The 20,713-nt window shown below is 39.8% G+C and overlaps 2 protein-coding genes across 2 annotated transcripts; both read left to right on the top strand.

Annotated features, from left to right (window-relative positions):
* Positions 1-1,210: 1,210 nt before the first annotated feature.
* On the top strand, positions 1,211-5,860 carry kctd7 (potassium channel tetramerization domain containing 7). The gene is made up of 4 exons (XM_070918050.1): positions 1,211-1,516; positions 2,427-2,596; positions 4,701-4,879; positions 5,484-5,860. Exons 1-4 carry the CDS (start codon positions 1,211-1,213, stop codon positions 5,858-5,860), a joined length of 1,032 nt encoding a protein of 343 aa, XP_070774151.1.
* Positions 5,861-6,510: 650 nt separating this feature from the next.
* kcnj6 (potassium inwardly rectifying channel subfamily J member 6) lies at positions 6,511-18,850 on the top strand. Its single transcript, XM_070918090.1, has 3 exons — positions 6,511-6,557; positions 15,701-16,605; positions 18,498-18,850. The coding sequence occupies exons 1-3, from the start codon at positions 6,511-6,513 to the stop codon at positions 18,848-18,850; spliced, it is 1,305 nt and encodes a 434-aa protein (XP_070774191.1).
* Positions 18,851-20,713: the final 1,863 nt, after the last annotated feature.

Here is a 20,713-nt window from a genome sequence, read left to right as displayed (position 1 = left end):
TGACAGTGGTGTGATGTGATTAGAAGCAGCAAAGTCAGCAAGGTATTTTATATGTAAACAATGTACTCCAGACTAGTATATAGTATGATTAAGTATTGATACAGTGTTTGTCTGTATCAATATAGATATATCGTAGAAATTAAACATAGTATATAATAACTGTATAGCATATTAACATAACATAGTATAATGTAGCACAGTATAATATAGTATGGGATGTAGGATATAAGGTGAAGTGTAGTAATATAGTATATATAATAGTACAGCAAAATATAACATAGACTATCAAATATAATATAGTATAGTGTAGTATTATATCTGATAATAAATATAGTATAATGTATAACAAAATAAATAAATCAGTCCAACACCCCCAGCCAAGAAATAGTCCCACACATACCCCCATAAAACGTACTGTGCATATATGTACTTTATATATTTATCATGGATAATGCACATTCATTCATTCATTGACACCCACGCAACAAACAGAGAGAGGGCAAAAAATAAAAAGACACAGGTTAAGTCACAGGAAATTGAGACAGAGCCTGACATAACTGTTATACTAGTTTTGTATATAAGCTAACATCCTTGAAAAAGAAAAGTAATAAACCAAGTTAACAAGGGTTACTGGACCGTTTTTTCCCAATGACTCTGATATTTACCCCTACATAGCCTTGTTTTAACCATGTCAGACATTTCCTTAGATAGGTTATCCATATTAACTACAATTTGGAGCGGGTCAAACTGTGGAATATTGATAATAATATTATAATAATATAATAAAATAATAATTGTTACTATTATGCTGTCACTTCTTTTGATTTATGTGCCTCTTATGTAAACTTTTAAACGTTTTCATGAGACCACATAACAGATTTTATTCCCTCTCGGCCAAAAGCACTCCTTGACGTGATGACGGCGCAGACTTCTGACACGTCACAGCACGTATGACTGAAGACCGTACGGGCCCAGTACGGACTGCTAACCTCACGCTTTGGACCAAACATTCCGTTTACCTGAGGTCTTTAAGTTTTTATTACTGAAGGCGGAATTTCACAACTTCCGCTCTCGCTCTGACAGCGGGGTGTGTCCCTACAGCTGCTCCCCCACCCTCTGCCCCTGCGTTGTTATTGTTTTTAATACGGTCGCGCGCTGTGGCTCGTGCTATCATCCCCTGATTTGTGCCGACGGTTGGCTCGCCGCGCGCATGCAGCAGAATGGCTCGAGCGGTTCCAACGGTTCTGATGGCTGCAGCAGGGATCGCCAGTCTCTGTCCTTCAGCCCGCTTCCCGCCGCTACTACACGGGTGAGGAGGTTCATTCAGGAGAGACGGACGCTGCCTCTACCCAGAGTGATGGTGGTATTCTCGGCTGCAGGTGACACCGAGAAACCGGGCGATGCCATGTCCAGCTCGGACTCTGCGGAGGACGATTTCCGAAAGCCGGCCTCCCCAGCACCGAACTTCACCCTCAGCAAGCCGCTCCGCTCCTCGCTGAACACACAGGAGCAGGAGGTAGGCCGCTTTACTAGTCTGTAAAATCACGTTAAACCCGCACACAAGCTAGCAAACAGCAAACCATACTGGCATAACATTTAGCTTCAAACATAAATAGGTATTAGCACTTAATCATCAACGTAAACATGAAATGTATTTACAACAGAAAGGTATTCAAAATACAGAAAGTACAAATACACAGACAGTAGATTTGAGTGACTGTCATACTCAGTTTCCATAAAACCATAGTGCCCAATACATAATATTACTATCAAATTATAACTGTAAGTTATGTGGTTATTTATACAGGGGTAAGTGGTTGGTTGAGGTGATGATTGGCTAGCAGTTGTGTCACATGACTTGTGTTAATAAGCGAGCACATGATATGTCAAGCCTGTTGATGGATCTGCACATGGCTACAGAAGAATAATCCTCTTATTCCTGTGGTCTAACAGTGAAGTCTTACCTCCTCACACAGGCTGTTCACAGCTCTTTGAATAATCCAAAGAAGCCTTAAATTAGCCCTTTTTTCAATTCAGTTTGTTGTGGTGATTTACTGGATGCAATCTATTAAACAAATTTATACACCATTTACATTGACAAAGAAATCAGCATTCAGCTCTTAAGATAGTGTGATTACACTATTAACTACCACTGGTTACGTGGTTCAATTGTCCTTTTTGTCCTACATTGTAAAACAGGCAGATGTTGCTTAAAAACTACTGTTTACTACATTTATTTTCATGGGACCACTTAAAATGCGACTGACAGTGAACAAGCAGCCGATGTACAGAATATATACAGACTTAATTTTTCCTCATTCAGTTAGTTTTTATGGTGTGTATCAATCATTACAGTCTCACTGGACCGCTAGCATGCCTTTAGACTTAGTGCTGTTATTTACCAGTTTTCCATGTTCTTTCAAAAGTTTCCAGAGGTCATCTCTCTGAATGTTGGGGGCATGTACTTCACCACTCGCCTGTCCACGCTGCGGCGATTCGAGGACACCATGTTGGCCGCCATGTTCAGCGGGCGTCATTACATCCCACGTGACGCTGAAGGGCGCTACTTCATTGACCGGGATGGGACATATTTTGGGTGAGTAGCACTTTGTGTGAGCTGTACCCTGTAATTGATCAGACATACAAAAGAAGACAACATAATTATACTTATCACAGTGATTTAACGTGGTTGTTATTTAGACTATTTGTCTACAGACCAGTTGGCGTAATATCTTCTCATGAGTATGACAGAAACACTTGGGAGAGGAGGGTTATGTGTGAGAGTTGGAAGTGTGTAAATGGCAACTGAGAAATAGCGGAGCACAAACATTTTGGAAAAGTTCACACTCTGCAATCTGAAAGTGGTTTTTAAGCTGCTGATGGCAACTCATTATATTCTGACAGGTATCCATGAGTCAGGTACTCTTTGAAACAATCTGCTAGTGCTGAGAACTAATTTGCATATCTATTTCTGTGCTGCTGCGCTTTACTTACTTGTTGCTTACCGGCTGACATATATGCCTATGCCAATATATATCTGTGATAAGATAAAAATAGGCCGAAGTATGTAGCCGCTGATACGCTCTGTGTCTTGACAATTACACAATGGCTTGTTGTGAGCAAAGCCAGCAGAAACTGACTGTAAATGTTCAGCTAATTAAAAATAATGAGCTGTGTGGGTTGTCCCTGTATCATGAACCTCATCCGAGTTTAACAGAACTTTACTGTTACTGAGATCAGTTACTACGGATATCCATCAGTCTTCAGACAAAACAAATCATACTTAACTGAGAGGAGAGTTTTTTAAATTAATGCAAAACAACAAACATAAAGCCTACATCACAAAGCAATGAATATGTTGAGGAAACTGACAAAATAATAAAGTATTGGATAAAACTAAATTTGACCTGATGGCCCCAGAGAAAGACGGGGTCACCAAAATGTATTGCAATCCATTTAATAGTTGTCGAGATACTTCTGTGTGGACCAAAGTGGTGGACTGACCAGCTGAGTGATTGCCATTGTGGACAAAAATTAGTGTCGTTATATCTAATGAGAATCTGCTAAAGGATATTCCTGCAATGATTACTGGTTAAAATGCTGAATTATATATTTCTTTTTGGATGAAATGTTATACTTGTTGGAGACACAGTTCAAATTTAGTTTTATTTAAACATTGTTTTGTGGTCACTGCTTTATTTTACACGTAAAACAAACTGTGTTTGACAAAGTAAAAATTTTACTTGATGAAAAGTTAAGAGATAACCAAATTTATTACCATTCATCCCGAGGGGGACCAATGGCAATCCATCCAATAGTTGTGTAGACTTTTCAGTCAAAACCGCAAATGTTAACCTCATGGTGGCGCCAGAGGAAAAGTCAGTAGGCTTCATCCTCTGGGGACCATAAGATATTTCAGTATGGACCAAAATGGTGGACCGACTGACCGACATTAGCATCCCTGGAGCCGCTCGTGTGGCTAAAAAGCAAAACTGCTTTAAATATGAATGTGAACATGTTATGACTTATGGAAGAAGTGGGTTGGGCCACAGTTCTGTATGAATGTGTGTGTCTGTGGAGGAGGTGTAACTATATAAAGTAATACAATTTAAAAAGGAGGCTGGCCCACTGCAGGTGTACTCAGACACTCCGAGCCTTTTCAGCTGGGACATAATACTGGTGTTTTTAGCCAACCTTATGATTTTTGGGACTATTGTCTTGCTGGAAAATAAATCTTCTTCCCAGTTGCAGGGGTGTTGTATGCTGCTGCAGCTTTTCCTACAGGGGTTCTCTGTATTTTTCTGCATTCATTTTATCCTCCAAGCTTATAAGCCTTCCAGGTTCTGCTGCAGAGAAGCAGAAACATAATCAACTTTATTGGCCAAGTACGTCGATACATACAAGGATGTTGAGTCCAGTTGTCAGTATCCCTCAATGTACTTGCACACAGTGCCGAGAACTAATGTACAGGAAGATTCAAATATCCATCCATCCATAAAGATAAGCAGATAGAGTACAGGTATGGAAATAGATCAAACAGACATCTGAATCAATTAACTTGACTTGGCTTATCATGATATTAACAATATTTTTTAGAGCCAGCCCTCTTACATGAAGGCTGAGTTGTTTAAAGTAGGACTTATCAGGCAGGGATATAGTTTTGTGTGGATTTGTCCTAGTGATACTGTTTCCATCCAAAGGGACATCCTGAACTTCCTCCGAGAAGGTGAGCTTCCTCACAGGGACCGAGTGCGAGCAGTGCACAGAGAGGCTCAGTACTACTCCATCGGCCCGCTGCTGGACAGCCTGGAGGACTCTCAGCCGCTCACGGGGGAGAAGGTTCGACAAGCTTTCCTCGATCTGATGCCCTACTACAAAGGTAACTGGAGTGTCACAGGCTGAAATGAGTGTGGATGTCAATGTTCATTCACTATGGAAAGATATAAAATCTGACATGAGCGTCAAAGCTCTGCCTGTTTATATAACTATGTCTGATACTGTGGACTATGGAGTCAGTGAGTTAACTGTGGGCTACAACTCGACCCAATTTTCTCAGCCTATATCTGTTTACATGTTTGCAAACTGGCACCATTAAAAGTAGGCCGACTTAGTTCCTGTTTTCAGTGTACGCCTGGTTGTGTACAGTCAACTCAACTCAAATTGACTTCTTGTTTGCTCAGAAGACAGAAACGGCGTTGAGTAGCAGTTTAATTAATGTTCACAACCTGTTTAATATCACACTGATGTGATGTGAATAGCAGAGCTGCATACAGTTTATGCAAAGACAGAGCGGGGTTAGGTGTGTGTGTGGTCACCTCTACAGTACATGGTACACACAGACAACACACAACAACTTTTCACTTTAGGAGTGGTTTTACATATTTGTATAGTTTCATTTCAAGTCAGATACAACTAGATTAGTATTAACAAGATTTAATTAGGTCAAGGTTTGATTTACATACAATAAACTGTTTTCATTTCAGACAATCTGGAGCGTATTGTGGAGATTGCCAAACTGAGGGCCATGCAGAAAAAGGCGCGGTTTGCCAAGTTGAAGATCTGCGTCTACAAGGAGGAGATGCCTATCACGCCATATGAGCGTCCCCTTTTTAACTCTCTGCGCTTTGAGCGCTCGGACAGCGAGGCCAAGCTCTTTGAGCATCACTGCGAGGTGGACGTTTCCTTCGGACCTTGGGAGGCAGTGGCGGACGTTTATGACCTGCTGCACTGCATCGTCAGTGACCTGGCCGAGCGCGGCATCACTGCCGAGCAGCAGTGCATCGGCGTCTGTGACAAGCACCTTATCAACCACTACTACTGCAAGAGGCCCATCTATGAGTTCAAGATCACATGGTGGTGAAGCTGGAGGGAGACAGTCATGGCTGATCGGACCAAAAAGAAAAGGAAGGATGGTCTGATTTTTACTACACTCGGCCGATATTGGTTTTTGTATTGAAGTTGCCAATATTTTGTGCTGATGTCTCAAAAACGTGACCCTTTAAATCATGCTCCAATACAAGTATTCTGTTTCCCCCAAAATATTTTTCAAAATGAAAAGCACCATTGAATTGAAACACTTTCCAGTGAAATCCAGGCCAATGAAAAAAACTACTACTTTAAAGAGTCGCATAACACCCCTTGAAAATCCTGTTTTTGCTGACCTCCAGTGGTTTAACTTCTCACCTTGATGCAGTGATGTACAGCTGTACTTCAGGACCTCGTGACATCAATTGAAAGTTTCATAACTGTTGGGTGTGGTTAATGTCTGACCACACCCAACAGTTATGAAACTTTCAACCAGAGAGGGCAGAGAAACACTGCTGTTAGTCTGTAGGTAAGTGTCTATTTAAAGACACATTCAGGGCTCATGTCAACCGTATTTTTCAGTTGTGTGGCCCACATCTTGCCTCCACTAGTGTTTTCACTTGATCTGTTCAGGCACAGTCCTGCTTGTGTGATCAGACAGGTTTTGGCAGCGTTTAGAGCCCAGTACACGGTCACTGGTGTTACATGCAAGTTGAAGAAAAAACACAAAGCGAAACAAATATACCACAGCTGTGTGAAGAATGCGGGCGAACGGAAAGCCATTATGCAGCTTCTGTGGACAGCTGTGTTGATTAAAACTGAAGTATGTTTTTGTACCTGTCAGACACGTGTGAAACGGACGATTAAAAAACATGACTGAAACATGTTGGTGTGGAAAGCCTGTTGAGCGTCTGACAGGACAGATCTGCTTCATTTTTAATCAATACAGCTGTCGCCACAGGCCACTGAAGTGAGATCATGTGACTTTATCTAACAGGGCCTCTTTGGCCAAAACAACAAGAAAGGGATAATGGTAAATGCTTAAATGTATTGGAACACTGTAGAGAAGACAAGTTAGTGAATTGACGAAGAAATGTCTGTTATACAGTAGTATCTATCTAATGTTTGCTAACATTAGCCACCATAAGCTACTGAGTTTATTGAATTAAACAGTGGTGCATGTTGTGTTTAAGCACTCAACTTTTCATTTGTAAGAGACAAGATGTGGCATTTCCTCTTTCAAAAGTTACATAGTCCCGCTTTAAGGCACGTAACCTCGACCCAAAGTGTGTTTTTAGGCTTCACATCCAAAGGCTTTTCTAACAACAGTGACTGTGTGTTTTCTGTGAGCGCTGCACAAGAATCTGAACCCACAGCAGTACTGTGGCTGAACACATCCAGGGTACACTGACGAAGGACTGAAGCTGCCGCTCTCGCTGTGCACCCAATGTAGACAAGCTGTTAAAATATTACAAATCTAAAGTCTGAGTTAGAAGTGGGTGACATTACCGTATATCTTATTTAAAAGCCAATTCTGCCCATTGTCCGGTAATATCCAAAATGTATTATTATTTGTATTATTTACTACATTAACTGATTCATCAGTCTTAACTGGAGCTTTGCCCTGATATGGATTGATGTGTGATTGGGTTCAGAACTGTCTCCCCACATTTCCAGAACTAACATTCAAAGAAATGACCTTGTAGTAAATATTGAATATTGTAAGTAAGTAAACTGAGGTAAAAGCTGTATTTTTTAGGACTAAGTTTTGTTTCAGGATGCTGATCCTTTTGGATAAACAGAGTATATTTTAAGTATAGAAAACCTCCTGAGGAGTGTGTTTTTAAAGATATGAGAAAGGTTGGGTGGTATCCATTTTTCCATGTTTTCTCGGTTACTTAATATCAACAGGTAACTCAGTTGCATGGGATTGAAAGTAGCTAAATTTGTTGCACATTAATGTGAATTTGCAAATCAAACAACTTCAATAACTATTGTTGGTTAATTTCAATTTCTGTTCCACAGCTAAGTTAAATGTTATTTCCTACTGTACTTGATAATAAAGTCTGAGCACCTTGTGATTGTAACCAATATATATATATTTTTTACCTCAAGTGAAAGTGTCGGATCAACAACTCAAGTTATCAACTATAGAAAGCAACAGTTCATGTATCTTCACTAAGAAAGCCAACATGCTTGTTGTGTTGACGTTATGCAGGAGAGATGCTACATTCTTCCTTCGGAGCACTATTAACCTTGATTTACATTGTTACGTTTGCAATGTTTTTATATTGTTATTTATCTATTTCTGTTAGCTTCCAGGAAGCTATAGTTATGTAGTCTTATTTGGGTTTAGTTTGTTTGTAGTGAAAAAGAGATGTATCATCTTTATTATTTATGGTAAAATTAAAAAATACCTGTTAAATGCTTTTGAAATGTGTCCCTCTTTTATTTATGAAAGTATTGATCAGAATATAGATCGGTATTGTACGGATACCATAGTCAATAAAATTGTAATGACTCTCATTCTTCAAGGGGAAACTCCACCGATTTCACACATCAAAATCTGTTTACATGTGTCGGAGAAAATAAGAGGAAATCCCAAATTCAATTAAAGCCCTGGTAGGCCGTGTCCATGGAGCTGCGTTTGTTTGTATAATGAAACGTCCTGACCCTTGTTTTTTTATGGACATTTGTTTGTTTTTTTATTACTTCCACATTGTTTGGGGTCCCACGGATCCAAATACTGCGTGTGAAAGTATGAATAATAACTACTAAATCAGCATTTTCTTCTGACCTTATGTTTAATCAATATGTAGAGAAGTATTGGTAAGTGGTTACCCTCTCCTGTATGCCACAAACTGGACTTACGCGCGTGATGGAAATTATTATTGTAAATAAGAAAGTTATTACAGCAAATAAGGAAATATCTAATGTTTTATATGTTTTATGTGATATGCATGGACAGTGAGACGTCCATGTTTGTTTGGTTTAAACATGATAACAATTCATTATGTTTTATACATTTATCACATGTTTTGTTGGTAGAATATATTTAATTACCCAACTGTCTGTAAAGTGTTAAAACTATATATAACATATTGCAACAATAAAACACTGACATGTGTTTATTTCTAGTGCAGGACTTTTACTTTTACTTTTACCAAAGTAAAGGATCTGAATACTCCTTCCACCCTGCTAGTAGTATATTATCTATAACATGCAGTATAGTGTGTAAGTATACGTTGTATTCACTCTCATCACTACTCGTGTCTCCGCCTCTCTGTCTCCCTCTCTCTCTCTTCCTCAGTGTTTCTCTCTCTCTCTCTCTCTCTCTCTCAGTGTCCACCTATGTCTCTCTCCCAGCTGAGGGGTGGAGGCTGACGGCCGATGCCTTTTTCTGTGGAGAGGGATGGAAGAAAGAGGGAATTAGTGGCTATCATTCAGTCAGTCGGTTTTCGCAGAGCGCGACTTGATAATCACAACCTACAACCTCAGCAGAGCTTCTTTTTTTTGTTTTCATGGGAACAGAAACGGCTTACAATGACCCGGAGAGTGAACGCTGATCTGCTGCACAAGGTATGCACCTTTCCCTCGGCTGTTCCTGGTTAGCGATACTCATCATAGCTTGTTAAATGTAATCATCTTGTTATATGGGGGACGGTGGGGGTGGATAGTTACATAACAGTGCAAGGCGAATCAGAGATTAATTAAGAGAATAATCAGCGTGCAAGAAGAAGAAAACACACACATACACACACACACACACACATCTAGATATGAATATTAACAGCAGAGCATCCCGATGGCTGATTTTGCTCCTGTGACATGATAAAGGGGACGCAGCCTGTTAGATGGAAGAAACTGGAAGGTGTTGAAGAAAATGTTCCAGGCTGAATGAGCCTGCAGGCCCGCGGCCTCACAGCACCACAACACAAGGCAGGGGCCGCCAAACGAGCCACACTTGGTGCAAATAAAGGCAGCAAAAATGAACCATAAGATTAGGAGGCTATTATTATTATGATGATGATGATCTGGATCAACCTCCATCTCCATGGCAACGGGACATCTCCAGCCCCTGTTAGTTTGCTCTGCGCTTCCTGCGGATGCACCTGATCCCAGCAAAAGAAATAATTTAGCCTAGCCTGCTCTATAATAGAAAACCCTGTTATTGAGCTGAGAAATACTTTTCTTTATCCTGTAAACACAAGTGGTCTCCATTAACCGGCTACAAGCTAATAAAGCTGGTCACTGTGGAGCTAGTTGTCCTGTAACCAGCTAATTCAGGTTTATTAAAAGCTTTTTTTTCCAGCTAGTTAAAGACAGAAGCAGTAATTATTCTGTTCAAATTGAAATATATAGAAAATCACAATTTTTGTGTTTCTCATCTGACCATAATAGAAATTACAGACCTGTTTTACACCAGTGTTTACAAGAATCATCGTTCATAACAGGCTACCTGAATGACTATTAGGTCGTGACATGAGCAAATAATGAATCAGACTTTATTTAATCAGGTTGTCTCATTGATCACTGAGAACATTCACAATCTGACAACCAGAGTACCAAAACAAATCAAATAAGGGGAATGAAAGAATTTAGCTTGAGGGCAGTTTGCAGCTCATACCATTTAATAGGTGCATTATACCTGAAACTAGTTCTGCCAAGATTAGTGCGTATATGGGATATTATTATTATTACTGGTGTATTGTAGTAACAAGATTTAAATGAGAGAAGAGATGTGACGAAGCTTTAACAGCAGAGCTTTAAATAAATATCATATATCAGCATCATCGGCTCATAATAACTAATAGCTAGTTTTTATGTCATATACTAAATGCTGGCTAATTAACGTGAAAGTGATGACTGGATCCAATGTTCCCTTTAATATAACGGATTGTTTATTTAATCCCTAATAAAACCATATAATCTCAAATAAATTCAGCTAATCTGCAGGCTGTAATCTCCAGTAAATGTAATTAATCTCCAATGAAACCAGTCATTCTAATAAAATCAGTAATCTTAAACATTATTATTATAATTATTTTGAAGCCAATTATTCTACAATTTAACAAGATGTCTTTTAATAAATGTAGTGTTTTCTTAGTTACAGTGCAATAAAAGCTTACTGGTGTCATCCAGTGAAACATAATTCACTGAAACATAATTCCCATTGAAGCCATGCTCTTATCCAAGAAATTCTTAAATTTATATTGTTATCTCTGCTAAAAGCAAACCGAGACTGTTTGTAGTTCTGTGGTATTTCCCAGTTAAGTCTGGTACCTGTTTTGCGGCCATAGTGGAGCAGAAAGATGTAGTTCTTGACAGCCATTATAGTGTACTGTGTCTCTGAAGGCTGGATCCTGGAGGCATCTATAGGCTGGTGTGATTCAGCGCCCACCAGAGCTGTACCTGTGTCAGTTTAAAGGGTTGAAAATGCTTGAAAATGAGCACCCAGCTGAAGATATTGTGTTTCTCTCAGTTACAAACTAATGGCAGCAGTTGTGACTTCAACTGAACCATCTGTTAATAATGAGAAAAAATGCAGCATGATGGCTGTAAGGGTGTTATTTCCACTGGGGACTTTTCAAACTCCTACTTTTCTCCCCCTCACTTTCACAGTTTCACAGTCAAGTTAATTTTCTTACCAACGTCTCTCTGGGGATTTTCCCCTCGCTGTCCGGCCACCGGAGTCCAGATGAGAGAAGATCTGAGTTGACTGTTTACTGTGCGCTAAAAGCAATGAGCGTCACAGCAGCTGCTTGGTGCACACGTTTTAGCCTTGACCAGATTCATCTTTTGACGTTCATCATATATACTGTGGAGGGTAAAGTTTGTTGTTTTGTCGCGGTTAAAGGTTTGTGCTGATAGACGATTCCTTACCGTCAATTAATGCTAGAAGCTGATGGATTGCAACATTGAAATGCTGGGTATGGCTTTATTATGGGGTTTATAACTTGGCTTTTTTAATGTTACTTTATTAAGGCTTTATAGATTAGCCATAAGGCATTAATTAAGACACATTTTGGGTTGCCAGGTTGTGAAATAAATCCATTTTGATGGTGGCTATCCTCTGCATAACTCACTTTCTATGTTCAGTTAGCTCTGTAACTAGCTAACCTTCTGGAAAAGGCATACACAGCAACCTCCCAAATGTTTAGCAAGAATAAAAAAATATTTAGCCTTTATTAACTTTCTAACAATTATTACTGTAGTATTGGTGATAAACCTTTGTAGTCTTGGTGATAAACCTTTGTTTTAATGAGCAGTTGATGCCGTTTGCTGCTAAGGCAAACTTCCTACTGTCATGGAAACACTTCCTGAACAGATGTTTCACATTAAAACCCCCCTTTTTTTTAGGTATTATTTTCATTGCCTGTTGATCAGTCCCACACCTTTCCTGTTAAAGGGTCAGCTCACCCAAATCATAAAAAGTATTTTCTCCCTTACCCCTAGTACATTTGTTTCAGTTCTCCTGTAATTTGAGTGAACTTATCATTTAAAGCCCCTATCACAGTGGATGCTCTTGCAGCCTGCAGGATCTTGGATAATTGGGTTCAATGTACAATATTGAAGAGGAGAAATACACCGTTTCCATAAACAACAAGGGCTAATTTGCTGTATTGACAGCCTAGTTTTCATCCACTGACCCCCATTCTCACCTGAGGTCTAAAGAGCTAGAGAAACACTGTGGTAAGATTTGAAAATTATTATTATTATGTGCCTGTGCTCAGCTGTTTGTGTGCCTAAAAATAGCATGCGTCCCCATGCGGCCCCAGCTCGATTTTGGCTACATCTGGATATACAGATACCTGATTAAAAATCTCCCCTTCGCAGCAAAAACAATGAAAAAGAGAAACCATGAATAAAATGAGCACCGACTTATGTGTTCACACGTCTCAACGGACTTTCCTTTGAGTAAAGGTTAATCTGACACAATATGTCACCACATCCTGCTGCACACCAAACACATTTTTCAGCATAGACGCACTTTGTATAACCATCTTGTGTACGATAACCTCCAGTAATTCAATTTAGTTCCTTTAATAGCTTCATGAGTGGCCTCTGGTCCCCCACTGCACCTGCTTTACTAATCCAATTAACCGTTCGTTAAACCCCAACCGTAGCTACGCTTATGTTTTGGATTTTTTAGCATGATAAAGCTCTGTTAAGTACACCTAAAACCAAAAAAACAATAGCAAAAATTGTAGTGTGTTCTAATGTGTGACAGTTGTCATTTCAGCCAGTAAAATCAATGATCATTGGCTATAAATGAGACACTTGCTTTTGTTTACGTCTGTGTGAAATCGATGACCCATTGTTTCAAATCCAAGTCCAATATTCGCTCTCCTTTTAGCTCTGTTTTGGTCTCCACCGCGAGGGAAATGGCTGTCTCCTTAGCTGCTAAATGCTCCGCTATGTTCACCTGATGGTCACCAACTTTGTCTGTCTGTCATAAACCAAAACAGTAAAGTTGAAAGACGCTAAAATACTCAGTAGAATGGAGGGGAACTGCAGACAAGTGATTCTCTGGGTTCATCACTTCAAGTGACACCTTTCACATATAGTCATTTGATCCATTGTGAATATAGAGATATCAACTATAGCAGCTTTAATAAAATTCCTTCCTACATCCTGTGAGAGTTAAATACAACATATTACTGCTGATTATATTTGCTTTTATTGTTTCTTTACTCTCAGCACCATCACTACAAACGTTCTCTAATCAAGCCTGTATAATTATGTTTCCATTCACAGACATTCATCTATCTAAAAAAAAAAAATACCAGATGTTACATGAATGACAGGTTCATGCACAAAGCAGATACAGTACATTGTTCTTCCTAAGGCTTCCTCTGAAACAAGATGAAACAGACAAAATGTTATCCAATGCTGTGCGGCCTCATCCAGTACATTCCTGCTATATTGTGAGCACTTGGGTAGACTGAGCTGTGCGTTGCCGTGGAAACCAGCACTGCTCAAGCTCCTAATATTCCCCCGTGAATGGAGAGCAGAACGGCTTCAGCACAGCCATTTGTTCCAGTGGTAAAAACACTGATGGTGGCTCAGGCGATGTGCATAGTAAAGGATATCTGTCCACAGCACGGCAGGAGGGATCACATAACAATTATACTGTATTTCACAGGATTTATTTCTCCCTTGGACTTAGCTCCCGGAGAAAGCACACAGTACACATGAAGAGAACAGCGCAGTAAAGATGTTTTAAATCACATCGTGACTGCAGCAACTTCAGCACTACCTACGTTACTCTGTGATTCGGACATATTGAGTTCCCCATGCAAACCTTTTAGGGAAAGCTATGTCTTTATCTGTTATCCAGCAGCTGGTTCATGGAAGATTTAAAACGCCTAAATTAAAACAAATCAAACAAAGTTGAAGTGAAATATAACAGTATTTCCTTTTTGTGAATGTGTTTATTGTGTCATAATTATATGAATATTAAAATGACAAGTACAGTATTTAACTTTTGTCTTTAATAATGACACAAATTTTCAATGCAACATTAAATTCTAATCAAAGAAAGTGAAACGGTAAGTTGCATTTCTGTGTTGTCCAGCAGACCTGCCAATACAATCTCTAACCTCTTAAAACAAACTCTTTTAATGTGAATGGCTGTCTGTCAATGGCTGCTGTCACCTTACATCACCAACAATAAGCTCCGCCTATAGCCCAGCCGCCACGCTGTGATTGGACAGTTGAGTGTTTTTTCATTTTGGTATTGACAATGTATTTCCATTTCAAAAAAGAAAAGACTTCCTTGCACAATGAAAACTAATGACAGTGTTTTGTAATGTTGGGTAAGATGGCAGCCGTTCGCTTTGTATCTCTGTATGAAACCTCAGTGTGGTCAACACCTAAAGGGGACACCTAAGAAAGTTAAATATAGACATGGACAGTTTAGATCACAGTTAAGACTCTGCCCTAACACTGTTTCTAATCGTCTGTTTATCTTCAGTGGATAATTATCTTATTCTTCAGATATGGTCTCCTCACAGTATGATTTCCCTGTGGGTGCTGAGGAGCTCCAGAGCACCCACGAAGCATTGCAGCCTTAATTCAGGGCTACACACACTCTCTCTCTATATAGCATGTGACAAAGTGTATCTTGCTTTTGGCAGTGTGGGTGGTGACACGTTTTCCCTCTTACCGTAGCTGCACAGTTTCATGCTGAGACTATTTAGTACTACTTGTGAATCTGCGTGCTGGTCTCAACTCATCTCATGTGGTGGTGGTTCTGGAAACAATGGCAAGAGTAGGAGGTCTATTGTTAATGATATTATCTTGCATGCATGCCTTGTTTGTGTAGCTGCCACTCAATCTGAGAGTATGTCCATATAAGTCGGTTACATTTGTAAACGTAACTTTTTTTCTGCTCTGTTTTTTTCAGCCCTACGTCCAAACTAAAACTGCCCCCCCTCCAGTTTGTGTAAATCATAAATCACCATCATCGCTTGGTGTAGAAGTATAAGCAGCAAAATGCACTTAAAGTATCAAAAGTAAAAGTACTCATAGGTGACATGAATGTCTCCTTTCATAGTCTTCTATCATTGGATTATAAATATTACATATGCATTAAGGTGCATTTTAATGTTCTCTTAAAGTTGGTTGAGGTGGAGAGAAATTTAACTATACATACTCATTTTTTATGACTTGGTCACTTGTAAAATCTTAATCTTCAAAGTAACTTTCAGATAAATGTAGTGCAGTAAAAAGTACAATATTTCCCTCAGTAGAAGTATAAAGTAGCTTAAAATTGAAATACTCAAATAAAGAACAAGTACCTCAAAACAGTACTTAAGGGTTCCTACACTTGGTTACTATTACCAATAATTACGCCAATTATTTCTTCTCTCGCAGGCTTGACTCCACCTAGAAACCCCATGGAGCAGGATGTGGAGAGCCCGGCCACCATCAGACAGCCCAAGTTGCCAAAGCAGGCCCGTGAGGACCTGCCTAAAAAGCTGGCAGAAATGGACAGGACAAAGAAGGTCCAGCGGTACGTCCAGAAAGACGGGAAGTGCAACGTCCATCACGGGAATGTGCGCGAGACGTACCGCTATCTGACGGACATTTTCACCACGCTGGTAGATCTCAAATGGAGGTTCAACCTCTTCATCTTCGTGTTGGTGTACACAGTGACGTGGCTCTTCTTTGGCTTCATGTGGTGGCTTATTGCTTACCTTCGGGGTGATCTGGACCATTTAGCGGACAACCAGTGGACTCCATGTGTCAATAACCTCAATGGGTTTGTATCAGCCTTTCTGTTCTCCATTGAGACAGAGACCACCATTGGTTACGGATATAGGGTCATCACGGACAAATGCCCCGAGGGGATACTTCTGCTTTTAATTCAATCGGTGCTGGGGTCCATCGTGAATGCCTTCATGGTGGGTTGCATGTTTGTTAAGATCTCACAGCCCAAGAAGCGAGCTGAGACACTAGTGTTTTCCACCAATGCGGTCATCTCAATGAGAGACGGACGGCTGTGCCTGATGTTCAGAGTCGGAGACCTCCGAAACTCGCACATCGTGGAGGCTTCAATCAGGGCCAAGCTTATCAAGTCAAAGCAGACCAAGGAAGGGGAGTTCATCCCTTTGAACCAGACGGACATAAATGTGGGTTACAACACGGGAGATGACAGGCTCTTCTTAGTGTCGCCGCTCATCATCTGCCATGAGATAAATCAGAACAGCCCCTTCTGGGAGATCTCACAAGCCCACCTGGCCAAGGAAGATGTGGAGATTGTTGTGATTCTGGAGGGGATGGTGGAGGCCACAGGTGAGTCGTGCGAGGCGATTTCTGGCCACAGTTAGATGTTGTATTTGTGACGCTGCAATACAAGAATGTGTGCAGTATTTGTTATTCAATGGATTTAACAATATTGCACAGTATTGTTCATCCCACATGAACCCTTATACACGTACAACACATTATTTTTATATTTCATCACAGAAGTTGCTTCATTTTCAGTGAGCACAGACCTGCTTCATCGTTACAATGCATGTCAAGTGATACAGTCTTTTAAAAAAATGTATTACCTTAATTGAATGTTTTTAGTTGTGGCAGTGTCGGTCTGTCAGTTGGTCCACCACCTTGGCACCATCATCAGGTCAAAGCTTTAAATTGTCCAATACTTTGGTTCATGACCAAATACCTGCAAAACTAATGACATTCCCATCAGCCTCAGCTGTACTTTGTGTTTAGTGCTAATTAGCAAATGTTAGCATGCTAAAATATGAACATGGTAAACAATTTACCTGCTAAACATCCGCATGTTGTCTGTGAAATCATTAGCATGCTGATGTTAGCACTTAGCTCAAAGCACCACCGTGCCTAAGTGCAGCCTCTCAAAGCTGCTAGCATTACTGTAGACTCTATGAAGGTTTGGCACATTTTATACTTTATGTTTAATTTGATTTCATACTTTTTCATATTGAAATATATGTAATACACGTTAATATATTAGATCAGATGGTGTTGAGATGCCTGACATGTGTTAGAAACCGGTATGCGATAATTTTTCTCACTATCAGCCATAATAAAATGAACCAATTACATAATGCCTCAGTGGCGTGTTTTGAAGCAGATGCTTGAGGCTGACAGAGGACTTCCTGCAGACAGCTGAGCCAAAGAGCACACTGATAAATATCAAAACACAAGTAAATGGCGTCAGAAAGAGATTAAATCCCACTGCCCTCTGAGACGCAGAGGGGGAGTCGTGTTTTCTGTGAGTGTCTTGGCTGCAGTTAAGCTAACTGTGGAGGAATGGGTGATACGACTGAAGAAAACATATGTGCACAGATGAATTCATCATATCAGTCAAAACCTTCAGGCTATATTCAGCTGGTAGAACAAGTTGGAAACAGATGATGCAGCATCATAATACAGGGGAACCTTTAGATGTTTTCTTCCAAAGTTACAGTTTTTATAACATGAAATTCCCTCTCTGTATTTTTGAGCCGCAGCAGAGGGATAATAAAGACACTAAAAACATATAGCCTCATATTAGCTTTAGATACACTTTAAAATGTATTTTTGCACAGGTGGGAGGACTCTGAAGGTGGGAGGATTTTGAACCCACATCACTTAGACTGGAAGCACATTAGGGGGATTAGGGATTTCTCCACAGCCAGTATGGACAGTATGTCTTTACCATCCTACAGTATCCACAACACTAAGAGTCTACAGCCACCCTAGCAGCACTGTGAGGCTTAGATCCGATGCAAATACACATCCACAAATCTGCTCAGTAATCATAGAAAAGAAGAAGCTCCTCACATTTTCATCACAAGTTTTCCTCAGTGTCAAAGTAATCCAGTGATAGTTGTCTATACAACCATGGGTTCATTATAAACAGGAACTGCTAATAGCTAATTCAGCATACTTTTAGTGGTGTCAATTTGCCAAAATGTAAATACATTTAGCCTAAAAAAGACAGGGCTCGAGCTTTAGCAGCATAGCTCACTGAATCCATGGCAACATTATACGTATATTTATTATACTTCCTGTTTACATTATGGGAATACAGTGAGCACCACAAACATAATTCAGTTTAAAACATTATCTAAAAACCTGGACAAATAAAAACAAAACAGGAAAGCGGTAAAATACGTTTTCCATAAATCTATATACCACAACTTTTAATCCGTAATGTTGCCTTGTGTCTCCAGGCATGACGTGCCAGGCAAGGAGCTCATACATTGGCAACGAGATCAAGTGGGGGTACCGCTTCACACCAGTCCTGACACTGGAGGACGGCTTCTATGAGGTGGACTACAACAGCTTCCACGATATCTACGAAACTAACACACCCGCCTGCAGTGCCAAAGAGCTCGCTGATATGACCAGCCGCACCCGCTTGCCCCTCACCTGGTCTCTGGCCAGTAAGCTGAGCCAGCAAGGGCTGCCAGAGTCTGAGCGGGAGGGTCAGGAGACCAAGACCAGCCTGGACAACCAGGGGAAGAGCCAGCAGACTGAGAGGAACGGGGACATCGCCAACATAGAGAGTGAGTCCAAAGTGTGATAGAGGAAAGGAAGACGGCAAGTTTGAGGTCCATATGAGATTATTGCGTACTGTACGTCTCACCACACAAGCTTGCGGAGCACAGGTGAGAATTTGAGGTACTAAACGAGGACCAATGAGCACAGTAGACCAAGTATCCCTGCACCAAGAACCACTTTTTCTCAGTGATTCACAGTTACCCCAAAAACAACACATCTAGACATGTGGCCCACCGCTGAACTGAAAACCCTCTGCGGGAAGTGCATGTTTCAAATATAATGTGATGTCCTCCTGATGAGATTCCTATTATTTTTTCTATTAAGATATTCCTAGGGGCATTTGCATAAGTATTTTTGTATATACTATAAAATGTTTTGAATTCTTTGTTTTGTTGCGGTGTGAATATTTGACAGATGTTTGATACTAATACTTTTAGGTTAGTTCTGTATATAATCTATGCCTTACTGTATGTATAAAGCTTTCATTATGTTTGTTTTTTTCAGAAATATATTAGCATGTATAAACATTATCTGCAGTTAATTTATCTTGTATTGTGTATATACTGTACGATGATAATGTTATAAGGAACACACACATCTCAATGGATGCAAACTCTAGTTGAAACCAATGACGAATACTTCCCCACATGATAAATGTTTGTTTAAGGTAGTACTACACGTCTACAGTACAATTTCTCGAGAAGCCATGACTTGCTGTTTACAGCTGGGTGACTTCAGACAATGGCCCTTTAAAACTGCATTTCGTCACTTTTGCACATTGGAGGCTTCTGGTAGAGAAAGTTTGTTGCTGTTTCAGTCTCCAGAAATCCCTCACATGTCACCTAACAGTATCAAAAATAAATAAACAGTAAATTGCATATTATTTACTTGATGAGACTTTTTTTCTGTGATTATGTGAAATTGTTCTGATGTAAGTTTTTCAGTTGTGGAAGAAATACTGGGATCCTTTACTTGAGTAAAAATACTAATACCACAGTGTAAAAATACTCCATTACAAGTAAAATACCTTTATTATTAGCAAAATATCAAAGTAAAAGTATTCGTTCTGCAGTAAAATGTCCCCTGAGACTGACTCATTGTCATAGATGACATTATTAGATTGTTAATACTGATGACTTAATGTATAAGTAGCATTTTACTGTTGTAGCTGGTCGAGGTGGAGCTAGTTTTAACTTCTTCATAAAGTTAGTTTCATTGAGTGTTTCCCAACCTAGGGCTTCTTCTTCTGAAGGGTCAGAAGACAAATCTGAGGGGTCGTGAGATGATTAAAGGTAGAGGAAAAAAGAAACAACTTGACAAGGAGACACAACTACATTCTGCTTTTTAAAAAGAGGACACAAGCTAAAAAATGTTGGGAGCCGCTGGTTAAATCTTGACAATGTTTTGCATTTTATAAGCTCATTGTATGTTTTAAAATGTAAAATCTTAATCTGAAAAATAACTGTCAGAAAAATGTAGTGTCTGAAAGTCAAGTGAAGTAGAAGTACTAGGAAACAATAAAATGAATACTCAAGTACAAGTACCTCAAAAGTGTACTTAAGTATGGTACTTCAATAAATGTACTTTAGTAGTTCCTTTCCACCGGTGAAGTTTTTGTTTGTGGGAAAATGAAAATATCCCGGTGAAAACTGGAGCTGCTTTATCGTTCTTGACTTGACCACCAGATGGTGCTATCTTACACAGAGACGGCTGAATTAATGTTGAACACTAACGATGAAGACGTGGACAAAACATAAGACAATTGGCACTGCAGGGAAGTATAAATGTATAAATACAAATACATTATTCGGATATTTTGGCAGTAATATTTGTACCAAACTGTAAACAAACATACTGAAGGTTAAAGACAGGAACGTGTACATAG

The sequence above is a fragment of the Enoplosus armatus genome, chromosome 13 (assembly GCF_043641665.1).
Source record: "Enoplosus armatus isolate fEnoArm2 chromosome 13, fEnoArm2.hap1, whole genome shotgun sequence".
NCBI classification, from domain to species: Eukaryota; Metazoa; Chordata; class Actinopteri; order Centrarchiformes; family Enoplosidae; genus Enoplosus; species Enoplosus armatus.
Note: the sequence above shows the minus strand (reverse complement) of the source record. Positions and strands in the feature narration are given on the sequence as shown.